The 18,596-nt window shown below is 38.8% G+C and overlaps 1 protein-coding gene across 2 annotated transcripts; it reads right to left on the bottom strand.

The window, feature by feature from the left end:
- Nucleotides 1-83: 83 nt before the first annotated feature.
- gdpd2 (glycerophosphodiester phosphodiesterase domain containing 2) lies at nt 84-14,847 on the bottom strand. 2 transcript variants are annotated; one of them, XM_058649766.1, is made up of 16 exons: nt 14,671-14,847; nt 11,666-11,907; nt 8,893-8,996; nt 8,651-8,744; nt 8,202-8,261; nt 7,982-8,080; nt 7,600-7,690; nt 6,457-6,602; nt 5,588-5,670; nt 5,153-5,312; nt 4,864-5,070; nt 3,870-4,006; nt 2,809-2,956; nt 2,010-2,092; nt 1,877-1,905; nt 84-725 (listed from the first exon to the last, which is right to left on the bottom strand). In XM_058649766.1, exons 2-16 carry the CDS (start codon nt 11,747-11,749, stop codon nt 652-654), a joined length of 1,599 nt encoding a protein of 532 aa, XP_058505749.1. In that variant the 5' UTR covers nt 11,750-11,907; nt 14,671-14,847; the 3' UTR covers nt 84-651. The 2 variants fall into 2 exon arrangements, with proteins under 2 accessions (XP_058505749.1, XP_058505750.1); XM_058649767.1 differs by lacking the exon at nt 1,877-1,905 and having other exon boundaries at nt 14,671-14,846.
- Nucleotides 14,848-18,596: the final 3,749 nt, after the last annotated feature.

The raw sequence follows: 18,596 nt of genomic DNA on the forward strand, positions 1-18,596 counted from the left end.
GGGAATGCAAATCTTTGGACAATAAATAAGTCCACAAATGAATAAATAAACCCCCACCACCAACAAACAACAGTAATAATGTGTGTAAGGAGATAGTTTTAATTTGTTTAAAAAAATATGGACTGAAATGAACAAGTGGTTTTTCACATTTTCTTTTGAATTATTTTTTCTTTTCACCATATTTGAGTTTTAGAGTATCCACGTATTTTTTTTTCACAGCAAAATAAAATATCTTTGTAGTAATTAACAAACAGACAAACGAAGAGTTTATACAGTAGAGGTTTACATATATATGACACTGCTTCTGATGCAGTGGAGAAACCATTAAAAAGGATTTTGAAACAAATCAAAACAACATCACGGAAAAATGCGAAAATGCGTTCAGTGCATTTATACGTTGCACGTTACAATAATAAGATCAGTGAATAAAAACCACACCTGTGATCGAGTGATATAATGCTGGTCACTATGATGTCTTTAAAAAAATACCTTCTTATCACATCTTATTGTAAGAAAAAGCAATTTACATGGCTTCACAAAAAACAGTGTGAGACATTTCACATTAACTCGTTTTTCTTTCTTGATTCATTTTGGCAGTGCATTCCAGAATAGTAGTAGATTTCACGACTGAAACGTCTGACGTCAGTCAGTCTATGCGGTGGGTAAGAAGGGAGACAGTTCTTTCTCGTTCCAGGCTGATGTAGAGTCTGTTTGCCTCTCTCCTCCTGTTTGGAGGCAAGAAAACACATTTCTAACAAGCTTTTCTAACAAGTCACCATTCACGAGTGAGCAATTCCAGTCATTTATAGATCAGTTATAAAAAAAGAAAGAATTAGTTGTCAGGTTATGAAAAGTTTTGAAGCTGATGCTTATTTGATCTATTTTGTATTAATTATATACTTTGTTAGCCAACAAGGAGGTTATGGTTTATATGCAAGTTTGTCTGGACTGTAAGAAACTACAGTTTTGATGGATCGATCTGATTTTTTTTTTTTTGTGATGAGTAGATGATCAACCAAATATGTTCCCATTACATTTTTGGTAAGAATCTACCCACTGATGACATCACAACAAATAATATAATTTACAAGAAATCCCTGGCCAAAATGGATTTGAACAAATTATTAGACACTCTACCATCATCCGGATCTGATTCAGATTACGGATTGGGCGGCAATTCAAATTTGGCATGGGAAGTTCCATTTAAGATGTGTACAGTATATCTTAGTAACATCTTCACAGATCAGAATTAATTTAGTCATGCTTATTAGCAAGTTATATTTTGATTCACTAATGGCAATAGTTATTGACTAGAATAGACTTAACTCAAAATATGGCTCGTTCTCTGGCAAACAATGTTAATATATATCTACTGTAGTGTTAGTTGTATGTACTGTATGTCAATAGATTTCATGGAAAATAAATAGCATGGTTGTTAATGTTAATTTGTTGATCTGAAATTAATCTGGGACTATTTTCATCATCACATTTTCGTTTAAATCCAAATATAATTTACAGACTTAATAATAAATCAAATTATTGTGAAAAAAGTCTACAGCAGGGGTCTCAAACCTGCGGCACGGCCCAAAATAAGCACTTTTATTTTGAAATTCTGTGAAATATTGTAAGAAATATCATTATTGCGATATCATGATGGAATATCGTGATATCATTTTAAGATCATATTGGCCATCTCTACTTAACAGATGGTTTTGCCCAGAAGGTGGGACTGTTTTTCACTTGACCGTCCCCTCCTGACCAGACTGGACATTCAGTCGTTTGAGTTTGAGACCCCTGGTCTACAGATTAATCAGTGATTAAAACCGTCATGAGTTGCAGTCCTAATTCTAATTCATTAAAATCAAAACTACTCTACCTCTCCAGAGACATGAACTGTGTGTTTTCCTGTCAGAAACAACAGAGCGAGTGAGTCCATTTAATCATGGTATTCACTTTCACAGACAAATGCAGACAAACGTGTCACGCCGGACATTTGTGACTCAACTCACCTCTGAATGATGTAGAGCACAATCATCACCAAAAAGGACGAAGCGTCCAGTGATATCCATATTATTCTGTACTTACGAGGCGACTAAAACACACAGAGGCACAACCTGGTCAAATCACCACAGACTGGGATTTATTTATTGCTGTCATCATGATTGCATTGGACCTTCCTTGCCACTTTTGCAGGACGTGACCTTTCTGTCTCGTTTTAAATCCAAGGAAAAGGCTTAAAGGCTGTCAGTTACAATAATAATAAAGTAAATAATAATAATAACATTTAGGCTGCTTTACTAAGTTAAAACTTACAGAGGCTATAATAATGTGCAGTATAGAGTGCAGCACAATCTATAGGCGAACTGATAAAAAACAAACACATTTTTTCTTAATATAAATACACCTGAACAAAAAGTATGAAAAAAATCTTAAAGATGTGATTGGATTTGTGAAATTTGGAAAAACGTCACAGTTCAAACTTCGCTTGGCTCATATTTATGAACAAAAATAAAATAAAAACTCCTCTGTTTTGTGTGACTCTTTCACATTTATCGCTACTTTGACTCAACAACACATAAGAAGACAGAAAAAACGCATTCTGGAAAGCCTGAAGATGTCACCTATAAACAAACACAATATAGTGCTAAATATGACCACAAAATAGAAAGTGAATTACTTTCAATTACCAAATTATTCAAATGGGCTACATATAATAATAAACACCCTTTCTACGTATATGGCTCTAACAATGTCAGTGAAATAAACAGAAAAGTCAAACGAAGATGAAGAAGTGTATGTGCTGCTCACCATGAGCATGTCAGGCCGCTCCATGTCTTTTAGGAGGTGGCAGGAGTTGGTCGTAACAGAACTAGCGCCTGCGCACCACAGCAGAGAAAACAGCCATCGCTCATTAACCACCCACAGGTTCACAGTGACGTTCTTCTCGCGCAGCTCTCTGCCACACACAGACAAAAAAAAGTGTGTGTAGGACAAACAGAGGAGTAGGATTTGGACATTTTAAAAACAGGCATGAACTTTATTACATGTAAATGTGTGATTCATGTCATGTCTTCTATTCATTATAAGCTCACATTTGCATGTGTTAAAAACCTCACAACACGATACAGCGATTATGTGGTAATCAATATATAGCAAGACAATCATATCACGATACATCGCGATATCTGTCTAACGTTTCCAGGGATCAATGGTCCTTTTTAGACCTTTTTTAAGTAAACAGTAAAAGTTACATACAAATGCGCTGTTTTATAATCGTTTTATTTTCATTATCACAATTATCATTTTTAAATGGCAATGTAAACGGAAATCTGAGCCACACACGAGTGAAAAAAAAGGAACGGAATTCCAACTTCCTATTACATAATAATGGGGACGACATGATGTGACCAAAGCCGACTATCTGTTTGACATGTCTGGTCTAACTGAAGAAAACGACGTCTGTGAAAAGTCAAAAGTGCAGGATTTCTCTATTTCTTCACAACACAGAGACTAATGTGCATAAAGTCAAATCAGTTATCATATTGCACAAGGAAGGATGACGATATCAGCAAATCGATACTTTGACCCACCCATATTTGAATATGAATAATATTTAGATAAGGTATTTTAAAAATAATTATATTTTTCATTCTGGTAAATTCTTTCTTCAGTCATTTAAAAACAAACCATTACACATTTCACGTCCCTGAAGGCTGATCCTACACCTATAGTTCAGTGCCAGCACCGTGTTTCAGCCTGCTTCACATACACTTTTTAATTAACACACCCACGCGTGTGTGTGTGTGTGTGGCCTCTGGCAGCACCACGCGAAGAAGACAACACATTTCGTCTCATATTTCTGTTCTTACCTGATTTTGTCTGTGCTCAGCTGGCTGTATTTCACATTCAGGTGGTCTCCTGTTTTGTTGAACATTTCATTTTCGTTGTTGTAGACCTGGATGAAACCTGAAGCAGTTTCTCTCTCAGCTGGTGGAAGCCAGAGGATCTTTAAAAAAACCAAAAAAAAAAACACAAAACATAACACCTTAATGTGACAGTTCAGGTCTTGTTTTTTTTTTTTTTTATTAATGTGAGGCACTGACACATAGCCATGCATGTCCCGGCCTGAGACACAGACGCTCACTCTCACTGCAGACATGGCTGCCAGCAAGGAAACAAGAAAAAACACATTTAACCACTTAACTACAGACTCACAGGATCAAATATTTGCCTGCTACATTTACTTAGGAAATCTTCACTGCTTCAGACACCCTCTTCCCACTGGAAACTGAAGTTTGTAAACCACTTTCCCGTCACAATAGACAGCTTCTGTGTCCTCAGAAGTTTGTGTCACTTGTGTAAATCAGAAAACTGACCATAGGTGTGAGTGTGAGAGTGGATGATTGTTTGTCTCTATTGGTGCTTTTCCGCTACACAATTCCAGCACGGCTCAGCTCAGCACGGCTAAGACTATACTATACTACATATTTTTTGCTTTTCCATTAGCAATAGTACCTGCTGCTTTTTTTAGTACATGCTCTGGTGAAATCAGACCGCCTTAACTGAAAATAACTGCATCGCCACGGCAGCTCCGTGCAGCTGTGCTATGACGTCTCCACCCACGTTTAGGAGGTACTATAGTAATGGAAAACGATAATGAGACGAGCTTTGCCGAGCCGAGCCAAGTAGTGCTGGAACTGTATAGTGGAAAAGCGTCATATGTGGCCCTGGGATGGACCTGTTGACCTGTCCACGGTGTACCCCACCTTGCGCCCTGTGTCAGCTGGGATCGGCACCAGGGTTGGGAAACACTGCTTTAACAAACACTGTCTAATCCTAATGATTAGTGATTATTGGACTTACCAGACTCGGGTCAATGCCAGAGCGCAGAATGGTGCTAACTGTGGCGTTGGTGTCATTTTTTTGGTCTGGACTGTAGAGGTCAAAGATCACAGAGATGTTGTGCTGCTTCGCGAGGTCGAGCAGCTGAAGTAAAGAAGGTATCGTCTCATTCTGAGCAGTTTGCTTCTCCGTCTCTGAGAGCCGGCCCACTGAACGGAAAGGATCTGTCTGGAGGGACAAGGAATATCTTGTGTGACTGTAGCACGGAGGATGACAACAATACTCAAACTTTCACGAGCAGAGCTCTCACCTTTACGAACCAGTCACCTGCATTCAGGCTCTGCAGCTCCTCCCAGGTCAGGTCGGTGCTGTAGTTGAAGCGTTTGCCGGGAAACTTCTCCTTAACGTTTGTCGTTCTCAACAAAAAATCCGAGCCATTGTCGTGCATCAGGAAGGGAATTCTGTCTTTGCTAGTTTAGAGAAACGATAACAAATTTCTTTTTAAGTGTAGACAAGTTTGAACTAACCAGAAGACTGACCTCTGTGTGGTTTCTGTTATTTCTGCAAATGCTACAATTTAAAGTGATATAAACCTGCTTTTGTCTCTGTCTGAAATCAAGGACACATTGTTTCAAAGGTGTCGTGGAAGTAGATAAGATGCTGGCAGGGCTCAGTGAATTATCTCAAAATGCTTTGCTGTTAAAAAAAAAAAGGCCTTTTAAATAAACACAGATTTTCACCATACCTGACCTGAACGTCAGTCTCAAAGGCCGTCACGCCGCATGCGATGCTGCTCTTGAAAGACATCATGGTGTTCTCTGGAGCCAACTGGACACAGTGAGGAGAGATGGGTGAGATTCGTGTGATGTCATGTGACTGAACTCTCAAACTAAGTATCTTAGAAGAAGCACACATGTGTATGGGCCAGTGACAGAGCTAGATTTTCCAGTATTTTTATGTAATGTAAAGTGATTTAAAGGTCCAGTGTGTAAGATTTAGGAGGGAGCGTACTTATGATACACATAAGTACGTTTTTATAATTGTATAATTGCTTCAAAATAAATTAAGCCATACAAGGATGTTGCTTAATAGAGGGCAATTTCGAAAGACACGAGTCCAACGTTTGTGACCATCTGCAGCCTCACCATTAGATGTTCCTAAGGGAACTAAAATGTCCTTCATGTACCACGTGTAGTATGTCCATTTCAGCTTAAGACGGTGGCCTCCATAACGCAAGCTCCTTATAATAATTACATTAACTGCCTGCTTAGTGCCTCTTGTAAAAGCCCATGGGGGCAGCGTCGTGATCTGGAGAAGCTGGAGAAGAAGCTGAGTAACTAAATATACTGAATGACCAGGTTTTATATTCAAAAATGACAAGTCCAGGGTTTGAATAATGAAAAAAAGGCTCAGGGATAACAAAGTCTAAATGTTTGTGCTGGCCAATACCTGCCAAAGAACCTACCTAAATGTTACACACTAGACTAGACCTTAAGTAATTTATGAAATACAAATGTGTTTTAACATGCTACATCTGTAAACAGATGATTTTTGAGGGTTAAATAATGATCAAAAACCTCAGTTTTAAAGGAATACTTTAAACAGGACGCTCACCATCGGGGCACCTCTGTGGCCAATGAGCTTTGGTTTCTCGGGTAACTCACTCAGCTCCACCAGGCACGGAGAGCGGATGAACAGGGGACACAGGAAGATGGCGGCGGACACCGTCAGGAAGACTAACGCAATGAGGACCTTAGAGCCTGCGGAGGACAGACGAGTGTAAGAAGACAAGCTGCTGTAACTGTTGACACGACTGGGAGTTTTAAACAGAGCGCCTGTCATCCTTTGAGTAAATAATCAGTGTGGTATTCTCACAAAATGAACATCTACAACACTTCAGGAAGGCGCTACAGGAGTGTGAAATCAAGACCGAACTAAAGACTATCAGACTACTGAACAACACATCTGTGTCTATTTCTCCTGCACTTTAATTTTAGTGTTAATGTTTTTGTTTTTGTTACAAAATTGTATTGTTGCATTCATTTTTGGGGAAAATTAATTTTCCCCACTGTGCAAACGACAATAAACTTGTTGCATCTTGTATCCCACGTTTCATATTCTTCATTTTCACCTCTGCACTCAGTCACCTTACCTAAAAAAATTAGATAAAATTTAGATATTTCTGGACATATTTGTATCCACCACAGTAATTATATAGCCTATAAATGAAAAGACATTTCTCTAAAGTACCCTTTGTGATTTATTCGCTAAATTATAATGAAAACAGAAACTTTCTGGTGTTTTGTTGCGATTATGCAGATAAGGGCATTAATCATTCCTGAGGTGAATGCGTGAATGCAATGAATGTGTGTACACAACACAAACTTTGTAACCAGACATTTTAATACTGCATTACATAAGACACAGAATTACAGGTGATGCCAAATATGATTTTGTCCTTTATTACGTAATTTGTTTTAACTTTTACGTATTGCATATTTACTCATCTTGATCTCTTGTCATGTGGGACCAAAACAGTTGTTAATTTTTATCTGGAAGAATTTGACTCCCGATCAAAGCCACATAAAACCAGTCGGTTCCCACAATAGACGAGTACGATGTTATTGCAAAGTCGTGACAGTGTTGACGTCTGGTAAAAACTGTTGTGGCTTTTCACGGCGGTGTTATTGAGTATGAGTCATACAGTATCTACAGTATCTACAGTATATAGTCTTTTCTATGACATCTGCAACGTACCGTTTTTGGCCCGATGGAAGCCCTGGAAGACAAAGGAGCTCAGCAGCGTCAGAGCTCCAACAGCACCGAACTGCAAGAACGGACCTGTGGCCTGGCAAGAGAGCGACACACGGTATTACTGTGATGAGGACCGGATCTAAGGACTGGATGTTATAAAGCTTCACTTTATAACATAGAGTGCAGCTTCCCTCCAGGAGTTTCTGTTAAAACAGGGGATGCAGACGACTTCTCCACCCCCACTGAACTGCAGTGTTGTAATATAACAAAGTACAAATACTTTGTTACTGTACTTAAGTACAAATTTCACGTATCTGTTATTTGTATTTCGAGCAACTTTTGAAATATACATTATTAGCAATAGTGCACACAGATCTGTCTGTACCTGTAGTGACAGAGGTACTGTTGGCCATTCTTGTCGCCACTCCATGCTTATTCCTATGACCCCAAAAGCAATGAATATCACACCGAGAAACAGAAAGATCTGCGCAGGGGAAAAAAGTCAAATGTGAATTCTTCAAATCAAACAAAAATGTTAATAAAAACAATGATAATAATAATAAAAAAGAAAAAGGTGGAAATAAAAAAACTTAAATTCACAATACCCTGTGGCAGCAGTGTAAGTTGAGTTGTTCTCCTAAGGCACGTTGAAACAGTGCAAAGAGCTGTAATGAACGGCATCAATTATAAAAACATGAAACTCTGACAACTGCCGCTTATTCTGTGGCATAAGAATGATGTTACAATGGTATGATGCTAAGATAATACAATGTTTTTTAATAACATACATTTTTTAAATGCCAGTAATTAACCACTTCCATAAGAAGCCCAGGAAGTAGCTGTAAGCCACAAGGGGGCGACTAGCTGGTAGCGAAGTCTCACTTTAAACAATGTCAGAAAACTATTTTCTGAGAAGGTAATGGTCTCACTTTCTAGTTTCGTGTCTTTTTCAGTAGACCATGATGCAAATTTTGTAAATTATGCTCCCATTTATTGGAAAAGAGTTGATAAACTACAGCACATTTGATTGACAGTCAAATGAATGGTAACTCACCAGGAGAAGAACACTGTAGCTGGTCACCACTGCAGAAATGATGATCACCACCATGAACCAGTTCACCCACCATTTCAGTTTCGTGAAGCCCTGCCTAATAATGGAACAATAGAGGGCAGCATGAGGTTACCAGAATAAAGGTCGTAATGAATACAGAAAAGAAAGGGAAAGAAAAGAGAGAATTGGAGGCTTTTGTTCTAGGGCGAATGCGTGCATGCGTGTGAACGTATGCTGTCACTCACCAGTTAACGTCCTCTCGGTCATTAAAGGTAACCAGACAAATGTACATCCAGCAGAGAGAAAGCAAGGACGACAGAGTGACGACGGAGAACCAGCAGCAGGCATGCTGAAATACAACAGGAGAAACAATAACATTCATAGTTTTTCATTGTTTTAATTTAATGGTTCTAAATTTGGGTTATGCGCAAACACGATTTTGTGTGTGGAGGAAATGAATTGGGCTTGTAGCCAGAGGGTTGCTGGTTGAAATCCTAGGTCACATACAGTCTTGTATAAAGTCCCTTAAAGGGATACTTGAGTAAAAGTACAAGTATCTTACCAGAAAATGACTTTGGTCAAAGTTGAAGTCATTTATAATATTACTTAAGTAAACGTCTATGACATTAACTGTACTTAAGGATCAAAAGTAATTTCCTGATATAAAAAGTTTTAGAGGTAAGGCTCAATCCTAAGTAGAGTTAGGAGTTAGGCGAGTTGTCTTTCTATTGGAAGGATTTGGGTTCATTTCCTGGCTCTGCTACTCTATATGTGTATCATGTACAGAACTGGACCCAAATGCAGGACAGTGGTAAGTAAAAGAGTTTATTTTCTTTAAGCACACAAAAACAGGCGAACAGGCACGAAGATCCTCAATTAAGCGACAAGAAGTGCTGGCACGAGATCAACGTGGAACAGGACGCTGACTGGAACAGGTAAACAGAGATTAGCAGAGTCACAGAAGCACGCATGTGCAATTAAATCCACAGACGAAGAATCACAAAACGGAGACGAGAGCTTAAAAAACACAACGCGTTGAACTGGCGACGGACGAAGACGAACTCACGACCAGACAAAGGAAGGGGGAGTGGTTAAATACACTGAGGAATCAGGGAGAAGACGAACAAGACACAGGTGAGATAGGTTGGGTAATTAAAAAAGGATGGGTTAAATGCAAATCCACTACCACTAATTGGTGTATGTGCAAAATTAAGTGATTCTAATTCCATCCACATTAGGGTCACAGTGGGGGGAGGAACTAGAGCAAATCCCAGCCGACATTGGGTGAAAGGCGGGGTACACGTTGCAGGGCTGATATACAAATGAACAAGCATTCACTCTCACAGTCACACCAGTCAATTTAGAGCGTCCAATTAACCTAATCCCCAACTCAATATTTTGGCCTGTGGGGGGAAGCCGGAGTTCATGGAGAGAGCACACGAGGAGAACTCCGCACACGATCTGAACCAGCCACCCTCATGCTGTGAGGCAACAATGCTGGCCACTGTTCCGCTGCACTGTTGTCCCACTGGAACAACTCCAACATTTTTCCATTGTTGCTTTTCACCTTGCAAAAGTATGATGACATCCAAACACAAACAAGCCTTACATGTTCATTGGGCAACAACTGCTTTATCTCCACAATTCCACAAAATTACAGCGTGCCATCCACCGCCACCCCTTTTATTATCCTGTGCCACATCAAGCCTGTTCTGACCTGCACATTCTTTTCTTGGCACACAGGTGCATACTGAGCTCCTTAATCATCGCTGCATTTATCGTGTTTGAATGCATATACAGAACCCTAACAAAGTGATAAACTCAAATCTAAAGTGTATTAAAAGAGCAGCATGAGTATGACTGAACTGTTTCTTGGCAACAATTTACATTTCTTAATTACGTTCCAAAGGAATGTTAATCTTGGCTGAAAATCTTGGGGATTTGTAAAGGCTCAGTGCTTCGTGGATGTGCACAGGAAAACTGAAAAGTGCAATTGCTTGTTACGTGGTGCAGATTACTTGATAAATATCACACAGTCATTAGCAGTACTCCAGAAAATGGCTGTTTAAACATATACTCACCCGCCACTTTATTAGGTACACCCGTTCACTTGCTTGTTAGCACACATACTGCATCTAACCAGCCAATCAAATAGCAGCAATAAAACGTGTAGGTCAAGATGAACCGATGAGGTTCACACCAAGTATCAAAGGTCATTAGAGTATTTCAGAAACTGTTGATCTACTAGGATTCTCACAAACAACCACCTGTTGGATTTAGAAACAATGGTCTGAGAAAGATTAATGCATCCAGAGCAGCAGTTCTCTGGCAATAATACAATGTTGATGCCAGAGGTCAGAGAAATGACCAGACTGCTTTGAAATGATGGAAAACCACACAGGGAATTTCTTCACTGGACTGGGGAACAGTACTCAGTGAGGCAGTCTGCAGAGGTTGTGTGTGTGTATTATATAAGATATACAGTGTAATGTAACAGTACAAACACTTTGTTACTGTACTTAAGTACAACATTCACATACGTGTACTTTACTTTGTTACTTATATTTCTATCAACTTTTAATTTAACTACCTTTGTTACTCGTTACTACCAAATAAAATAAAAAAAAGAAGAAGAAGAGTGGGTAACGGTCTGTATTTATATAGAGGCTTTCTAGTCTTGATGAGCTGCTTTACACTATAGTTTTGCCATTCACCCATTCACATGCTTCAACATGGGGTTACGTGTCTTGCTCAAGGACACATATAGACTAGCAGAGCCAGGAATCAAACCCACAACCTTCCAATTGAAAGACAACTCACCGTACCACTGAGCTACCATGGCTCAAGCCTAACTCAAGCCTTACTTTTACTTTTGATACTTGCATGTAAGTACTGAAAGGTGGAGCCATCAATTTTGGTTTGTTGGTCTAACCGGGATTGGAACCAGTGACCTTCTTGGTAGTATTCATATTTGTAAACCAAAATTAAAACCCAAATATGACTTAAAAAAATACTCACTTTTCTCTTCTTTACACTTGACCTCCTCCAGTGGCAGCTATACAAGCCCCTTATGCAAACCCTGCAGCAGCCTTCCTGAGGCATCACTTCACCCCCTCATGCACAGTGTTGAAACAGTCGATTCTCTCCTGTGCACTCCTGTGGACACCTGATACATGCAGCCCGAAGAGCGACGGAGGGAGCCCAGAAAACACTTCTTCTGTTCACCGAGGACAGGCCCCGATCCAGTCACCTCCGTGAACCTGTGGAAAACAAGAGAGAGAAAAGACGACTAGGACAGAAAGCAAATGAGGGAGATTGGAGGGGGAAGGAGTTTCTATGGGTTTTAATAAAGGCAGTCGCGGCTCAATAGGCTCCTCAGTGCAAAAAAGGGGGTGTTCAGCCACTGGGAGCACTTACAATGGCCAACACCATGGGGCATTGAGAGTCGTGCACATGTCGGTCTGACAGAGGAGTCACACTGTTCAAGGGTTTGCAGCACAAACAGCCACCGTGACAGGCACATCCATGCACAGAGAGGGTGGTGCAGGAAAGAAACAGCACAGGATAGTGGAATGATGAGGTTGTAAGAGGTTTAGACTGCGTCTTGCATCCCCATCACTACGCAGAAGTCTGGGAAAAAGGTCACATGGTGGCTTTAGTGAACATGTTAGGGCACATATTGCAGCTTGTGCCAGGTTTCGATCCTATCAAGCCAAAAAGTTGTGGGAATTACCCACAGATATGTCACAACACAGTGAGCAATGAAGGTTCACTGTAAAATAAATAACTGATCGGAAAAAAAGGAACAACTCGTCGGACTGGATTTTCATTTGGTGTTTGGCCAGTAAGTTATTTTGTTTTCCGCTTGAGTACAAGCCTCCACAGTATTAAACAAATTAAAGATAAGGAGATAAGGTCATGTTGCGTTAAAGCACCATTGGGTTACCTGTTTTATAAGGAGGAATCAGGAAAAAAAGAGCATGTGATCGAAGTGTCACAAACGGAAACTCAAGACACTTTGTCTCAAAGCACGAGCTCAGCCTTGACCACGAGCCTGAGATGAAATGTTCCAGTGTAACCTTAAAAATGTCTCAGAGGAACGGCACGACGACAGGTGAAAGTGAAGTAGAAATGTCTCCATTACACCGAAAGACAAATTAAATATTGCCTTGTGGTTGAGTGTTCTGTAACAGTGTCACACAGCTGGAGGACATCACTGTTTACTTAATAACCTCAGTTGACTCTAGTTTCACACACAAGCACACGCGATGCATACTTGAAGTGTGAGGATCAAATTATACAAAATGGGTCATTTTACAAAAACACAGCAGTACCCGTGTTTGTGTAACACCTGGATTATTTATAGGCCGATGACTGACAGCATCAGCTCAAGGCAGAAAAAATTTAGTGGGAGTGTTGTTGTTGTTGTTATTGTCATACAAGGCAACGACGTACAATATTCACATTTCTTTTAAATGATTGATTAAAAGTAAAAACACTACACTGTCATTTTCTCTAACAATCTCCCTGATTCATACATTTGAATAAAAAACAAATGTGACATTGATCCGCTGTGAACCACCTCAACAACTTTTCTGCAATTAAGTTTTGTTGTCAACACTTTCCAATCTGTTACAGAGAAGAAGAAGAAGAAGAAGAGAACCCAATAACAGATTAAAGGATCAGCCCAAAATTTGGAACACGCCCATCATTGTTCACTTAATTGGCCTATTATGACTTATTTATGTAAATGTTAATGACAATTAATAGACATTTAACACATGCTGAAAGTTGTCTACAGTATTTATTCTTCAGCATGTAACTGGTTCATATGCAAATTGTAAATACACTGTGTACATAATATATGTATTTAAATTATAATCATGCTGTACAGTACAGATTAAGATCCTTACCTTACCTGTCACTTTGTTCACTTATTGTGTCCTCTTTTTCTATTTTAAGTGTAGTAATTACTAGAGCTGCAAATAACGATTATTTTCATAATCGATTAATCTGTTGATTATTTTCTCAATTAATCGAGTAGTCCACAAAAATGTGAGAAAATGTTGAAAAATGTCAAACAGGTGTTTGCCAAATGTGGAAATGATGAGGTTCTCAAATGTCTTGTTTTTGGCCTCATACCAAAATGATTCAGTTTTAATGATTTCTCTGTTATGTGGAGCAAAGCATCCAGAAAATATTCACATTTAAGAAGCTGAAACAATCAGAAATCTTTTTTTAGTAATGGAAAAAGCTTCAAACCGATTAATCGATTATCAAAATTGTTGACGATAAATGTAGTGATCGATTAATAATCGAGTAATCATGTAATTGTTTCAGCTCTAATAATTACACAGTGAGAGTTTCACACTTCAATAAAGCTGATTACAATTCTAATATTTTTTGCTCAAATGTGAAGTTGTACGTTACTTACAGATAATACAGACAGACATTATTCTATAAGTAATCTACATAAAAATGATAGTCATCTTGTCTTAAAATTTAAATTGGCAGTTCAATTTGGGAGGTGTATGCTAGTTATAGCAAAATATCATGGGTAAAGCAACGTAACCTGCTGTGTTGAAACAATATAGTTGAGTTTACTCGTGTTTTTAAGGCAGCAGGTGAACTTTTAAGTCAGAGTTGAAATTTACAGTGTAATTATGAGGTTTTTGACTATATTGAAATCCTGGCACAACAGGAAAAGCAGAAGTTGTAAAAAGTAGGGAAAATGCAGATATTTTAAGATTATTTCACGTCTTTTTCTGTTGTTTTTCCCCCTGTTTGATTTAATTGGGCTAATACGAGCCCTCAGTGTTATGTGCTCATCCTTGTACGCCCTCTCTTTGCTTGGTTTTGACAGAACTGAAAGCTTTATAGTTCCATGTCCATGTGACTACACCGACAGAAGAGATTCACCTGTCACCAAAAAAATCATGACTATATTCATTTAGTAATAATCTCCATTCTGTCACTATTCTGTCTATTCATTTGTTCACCAAGCTAACGTAAAGTTTACTCACGGTTAAATTCCCGGTTGGTTGTGAGCGCTCGTTTCCTCACGACAAACACGTTTCTTGTGGGAAAAGACTCAGAGTGAGTGAACTGTCTCTTCCTCCGTGAGTTGAATGTGAATGAATGAGACCTGGTCCTTTCTGCTCTGTGTGTGTGTGTGTGAGAGTGTGAATGGAAACAGGAGAGAAAATTACAGCGTGAGGGAAGGAGGGAAGGAGGGAGTAGCCTGAAAACATGCGGAGGAAACAAGTGAGCAGCTCAGGTGCATGAGAAAATCCAGTAATCTGAAGCACTCATCAGTCACATAAGATTAAAGCCTCTGTGTGAAAGTGTTAGCATATTATTCATTTTTAAACCGAGCATGTGAATACTTGCTTTAAAGGGCAGTGTTGTAATGTAACCGAGTACAAATACTTTTTACTGCATTTAGCTTTGTATTACTAGAATAGGGGTAGTATTTTTGAAAAATGGTGTTTCCCAACCTCAGTTTTCCCTGAGTTGAGAAATATCTTTATTCCAAATATCTTCATTCTAAAAAGTGTGGAATTAGCATTTCAAAGCTCGAACCTAGTGTCACTGGTGGACACGTAACAAAAAACAGAATGAAGATGTTTATTGACTCAGGTGAAACTGAGGTTGGGAAGCACAATTTTTACATTGTAATACAAAGCTAAATAAATTGTGTACTTTTACTCCACTACATTTCCTCGAACTATCTTTGTTACTCGTTACTACCAAATAAAATCAGAAGAAGAGTTGGTAGTGCTTTGCCATTCACCCATTCACACATCTTTCGCACCCATTCACATGCTGCAACATGGGGGTTAAGTGTCTTCTTGCTCAAGGGCACATGTAGACTAGCAGAGCCAGGAATTGAACCCTGATACTTGATACTTAAGTACAGTAAATATGTCATATGCTTAAAGACATTTACTCAAGTAATATTATAAAAAAAGTGACTTGAACTTCTACCAAAGACATTTTCTGGTAAGATACTTGTACTTTTACTCAAGTATCCCTTTAAGGTACTTTATACAAGACTGACATTGAATATAATTTCCTCCCTTTAAGACACATTTACATGCACAGTTTAATCGAGCTAAGGACTCCAGGCCGACTAAGTGTATACATGCAGGAGTAATCGGACTATGATTTACATTATTTGGACATTTATCGTGCATGTAAGGGCAGGAGGGAACTTTATAACAGCACCCTTTTTGATTTGAAGTGCAAACAAAGTTGCAAGGGGATCTTTAGAAACAATCCATTTTCAAAATGGATATTTTGCTTTGGAGGCAGCCGTACTAGAGTAAGACCTACAATCATTTATCACCAGGCAGAGATTGAGGAGAAATGTTAAATTAAAATGTTGGCTCCATGAATAACAATTGTTATCAAGCCAGTATATTAATAAAATCATTTTTCAACTGTGTTTATGTTATAGTTTGCTGTCTTGGCATCTATGCTGAGTGATGCTACTGTACCAAAAAAGCCTCGATGCATCTTTCAAAAATGTCTCAACCAGAGGAGAAGGGGGTGGAACACACAGCATTTTCTCCTTTTTTAAAAAAATAAATAATCGGAAATTAAATTATTGTTAACCATGAATGATAATTTGCTTGTCCGATAATATTTTAAAACATTTTAAAGTATGTTGAATTATGACTTTCCACTCACACTCAGTTCAAAGTGTGAGGGTCAGTGGCGGTCAAAAACTACGCAGGGAAAACAACGGCACAGAAAGTAATTCGGGATTTTTTTTATTTCTAAAACCCCAAAAGAAACCAAAAGCATGTTATGAGTGCGTCGGGTTCCGGAGTAATGCTGGCCACCTTCTAATAGGTCTGTGTAACCATTAAAGTGTCCTGCCGCTGGTTACCATAGTTTCATTCCTTCATTTTTAAGATGTTTCTTAAGGCAATTGATAATGACGTCATATGTCATGACGTGCGTTGTAAAAAAGCATGTTGGCGCATGCACTTTACATAGTCTTGCATACTGTATACAGTCCCGGTCCTGGGGGGGGGGGGGGGGGGGGGGGGGGCGCTAATGCCCTGCATGTTTTAGATGTTTCCGTGCTCCAGCACACCTGATTCACAAGGACGGGTTGTTATCAGGCTTCTGCAGAGCTTGAGGACGAGCTGACCGTTTGAATCAGGTGAGCTGGAACCACTTGGTTCATGAAAAAGAGATATTTATGTTTCCACACCGGCATGTCTGTCACGGTCCATCCCCAACTTTCTCTCCTTTTTCAAGCGTCTATTTTTAATTATCAGGTATCAATAACGTCAGTATTGCAATCAGTTTACCTTTTTTATCAGCTGTCACAATGAACATCATCAATTTAGTCAAAGGAAAACAACACTGTCACTTTGAGAATGTGAAGCATCCAATGAATGTCATATGCATATTTTTTACTCATTTTCAGAGATAAATGTGTCATGTGATCATCAAACGGTTGCTCTGAGACACATGTCTCATTCCCAAGACAACAGAGGAAGTCCTACCCTGCTCTTTCTATTCTGATATTCAATAATAAAATAATATTCCAGCATTGACTAAGTGGGAAAATGGAGTGAAACAGCCCTTTAATTGTTGTATTGAAAGAATGTATAGGATGTTTCTTAAAAAGTGTGAGATTATGATTATATCTTTCTTTCTTTATTTATTATATCACAGCCAAAAAAGTCAGCCTGAGAAGTCTGCTGACAGACACTTCATTTCATCCATGTACCACAAACAGTGAATTACCTTCACTTGGCACTAATGTGGGTTTCAAACAGGTTTAAGCTTGCCGTCCTGCTTTTCATGAAAAAAAAAAAAAAATGGATGAGGGAGGGAGAGTGGGGGACGACCTCGAGGCAGCAGAATTGCTTAATGCAGCGTTAAAGGTTAGAGGAGGTGAAGGAATTGAATCTGCTAAAGATAATAAAATTATTGGAGCGTTAATAAGTGATTATGTGTTGAATAAAGAATGAGGGTGCACATGTATAGACAGGGAGAATTTCTGTAGTATATGCAGTAATTCATTTGTCATGTTATTATTAACTGCATTATAATTGTATGTTAACCCATAATATGTTTTACTACTGTTTATTGCTATTGTTCATTTATTACTATTACTTTTTGTTTTCCCATGGGAATTAAGACAGGATCTCTATCTTTATCTTATTTCTGCAAAAGAACGGCAAGGGCAGTTGATAAACAGGAGAATACGGTATAGTGGAAAAAGTACTAGCAAAACTGCAGTAAGATTAGATACAGGGGAAGGAAATTTGAACATTACAGGTTTGAAGAAGTGAACAATACGGTCAGCCTGCAGTTAAGAATGAACATGCATCTGTTTTGGAATACCAATTGATTTTAGAATTCAGTTTAAGATTTTAGATTGAACTTTTAGAGCTTTAGAGATTCTTGATAACCCCGTACCTGTTTTAAGACTTGCAGTGCTGTTCTTTCCCTTCCCTTCTTTTCGCCCTGTGTCAACTGTCACCTCCTCATGTGAAGTGCAATGCTGAAGAAACATTACATTGTTATTTTTTTCCCATCGTGGTTAATCCCTGACCTTGATTTAGTCCTGTCATATGTAGCAGTCACAGATCACTAAGTTCTGCTCTACGGAACGGCTCATGTTTGCATAAAAAGGAAAACAAAACAGACATAATGTTCCCTGGTGCTGAGATAAGAGAAGGACGTGTTAATAAAGGAGCTTATGCTTGATCTTGGGTTGAGCTGGTTGGTTTGGACGGATGATAATCCAAAGAGAAAACAAAGGGAGTGACATTATGTCTAATCTTGTGCAAAGTAAATGTTCTCATACAGTGGAATAATGAAGAGTATTGTAAGTCCCACTCAGAGCTATATTTGCAAAGACACCAGTGGATATAGGTCGGACAGTGTTTGGAGAGAATGGGCCTTTATTGATAAAACATAC

Source organism: Solea solea, chromosome 14, assembly GCF_958295425.1.
Source record: "Solea solea chromosome 14, fSolSol10.1, whole genome shotgun sequence".
Classification (NCBI taxonomy): Eukaryota; Metazoa; Chordata; class Actinopteri; order Pleuronectiformes; family Soleidae; genus Solea; species Solea solea.

Coding starts and splice junctions, on each gene's coding strand:
- gdpd2 (XM_058649766.1), bottom strand. CDS start 11,749: ATGCCTCAGGAAGGCTGCTGCAGGGTTTGCATAAGGGGCTTGTATAGC. Junction 5,313..5,587: donor GAGACTGACGTTCAGGTCAG/GTATGGTGAAAA, acceptor TCTCTAAACTAG/CAAAGACAGAATTCCCTTCC. Junction 1,906..2,009: donor GTGCTCTACATCATTCAGAG/GTGAGTTGAGTC, acceptor TGTTTCTGACAG/GAAAACACACAGTTCATGTC.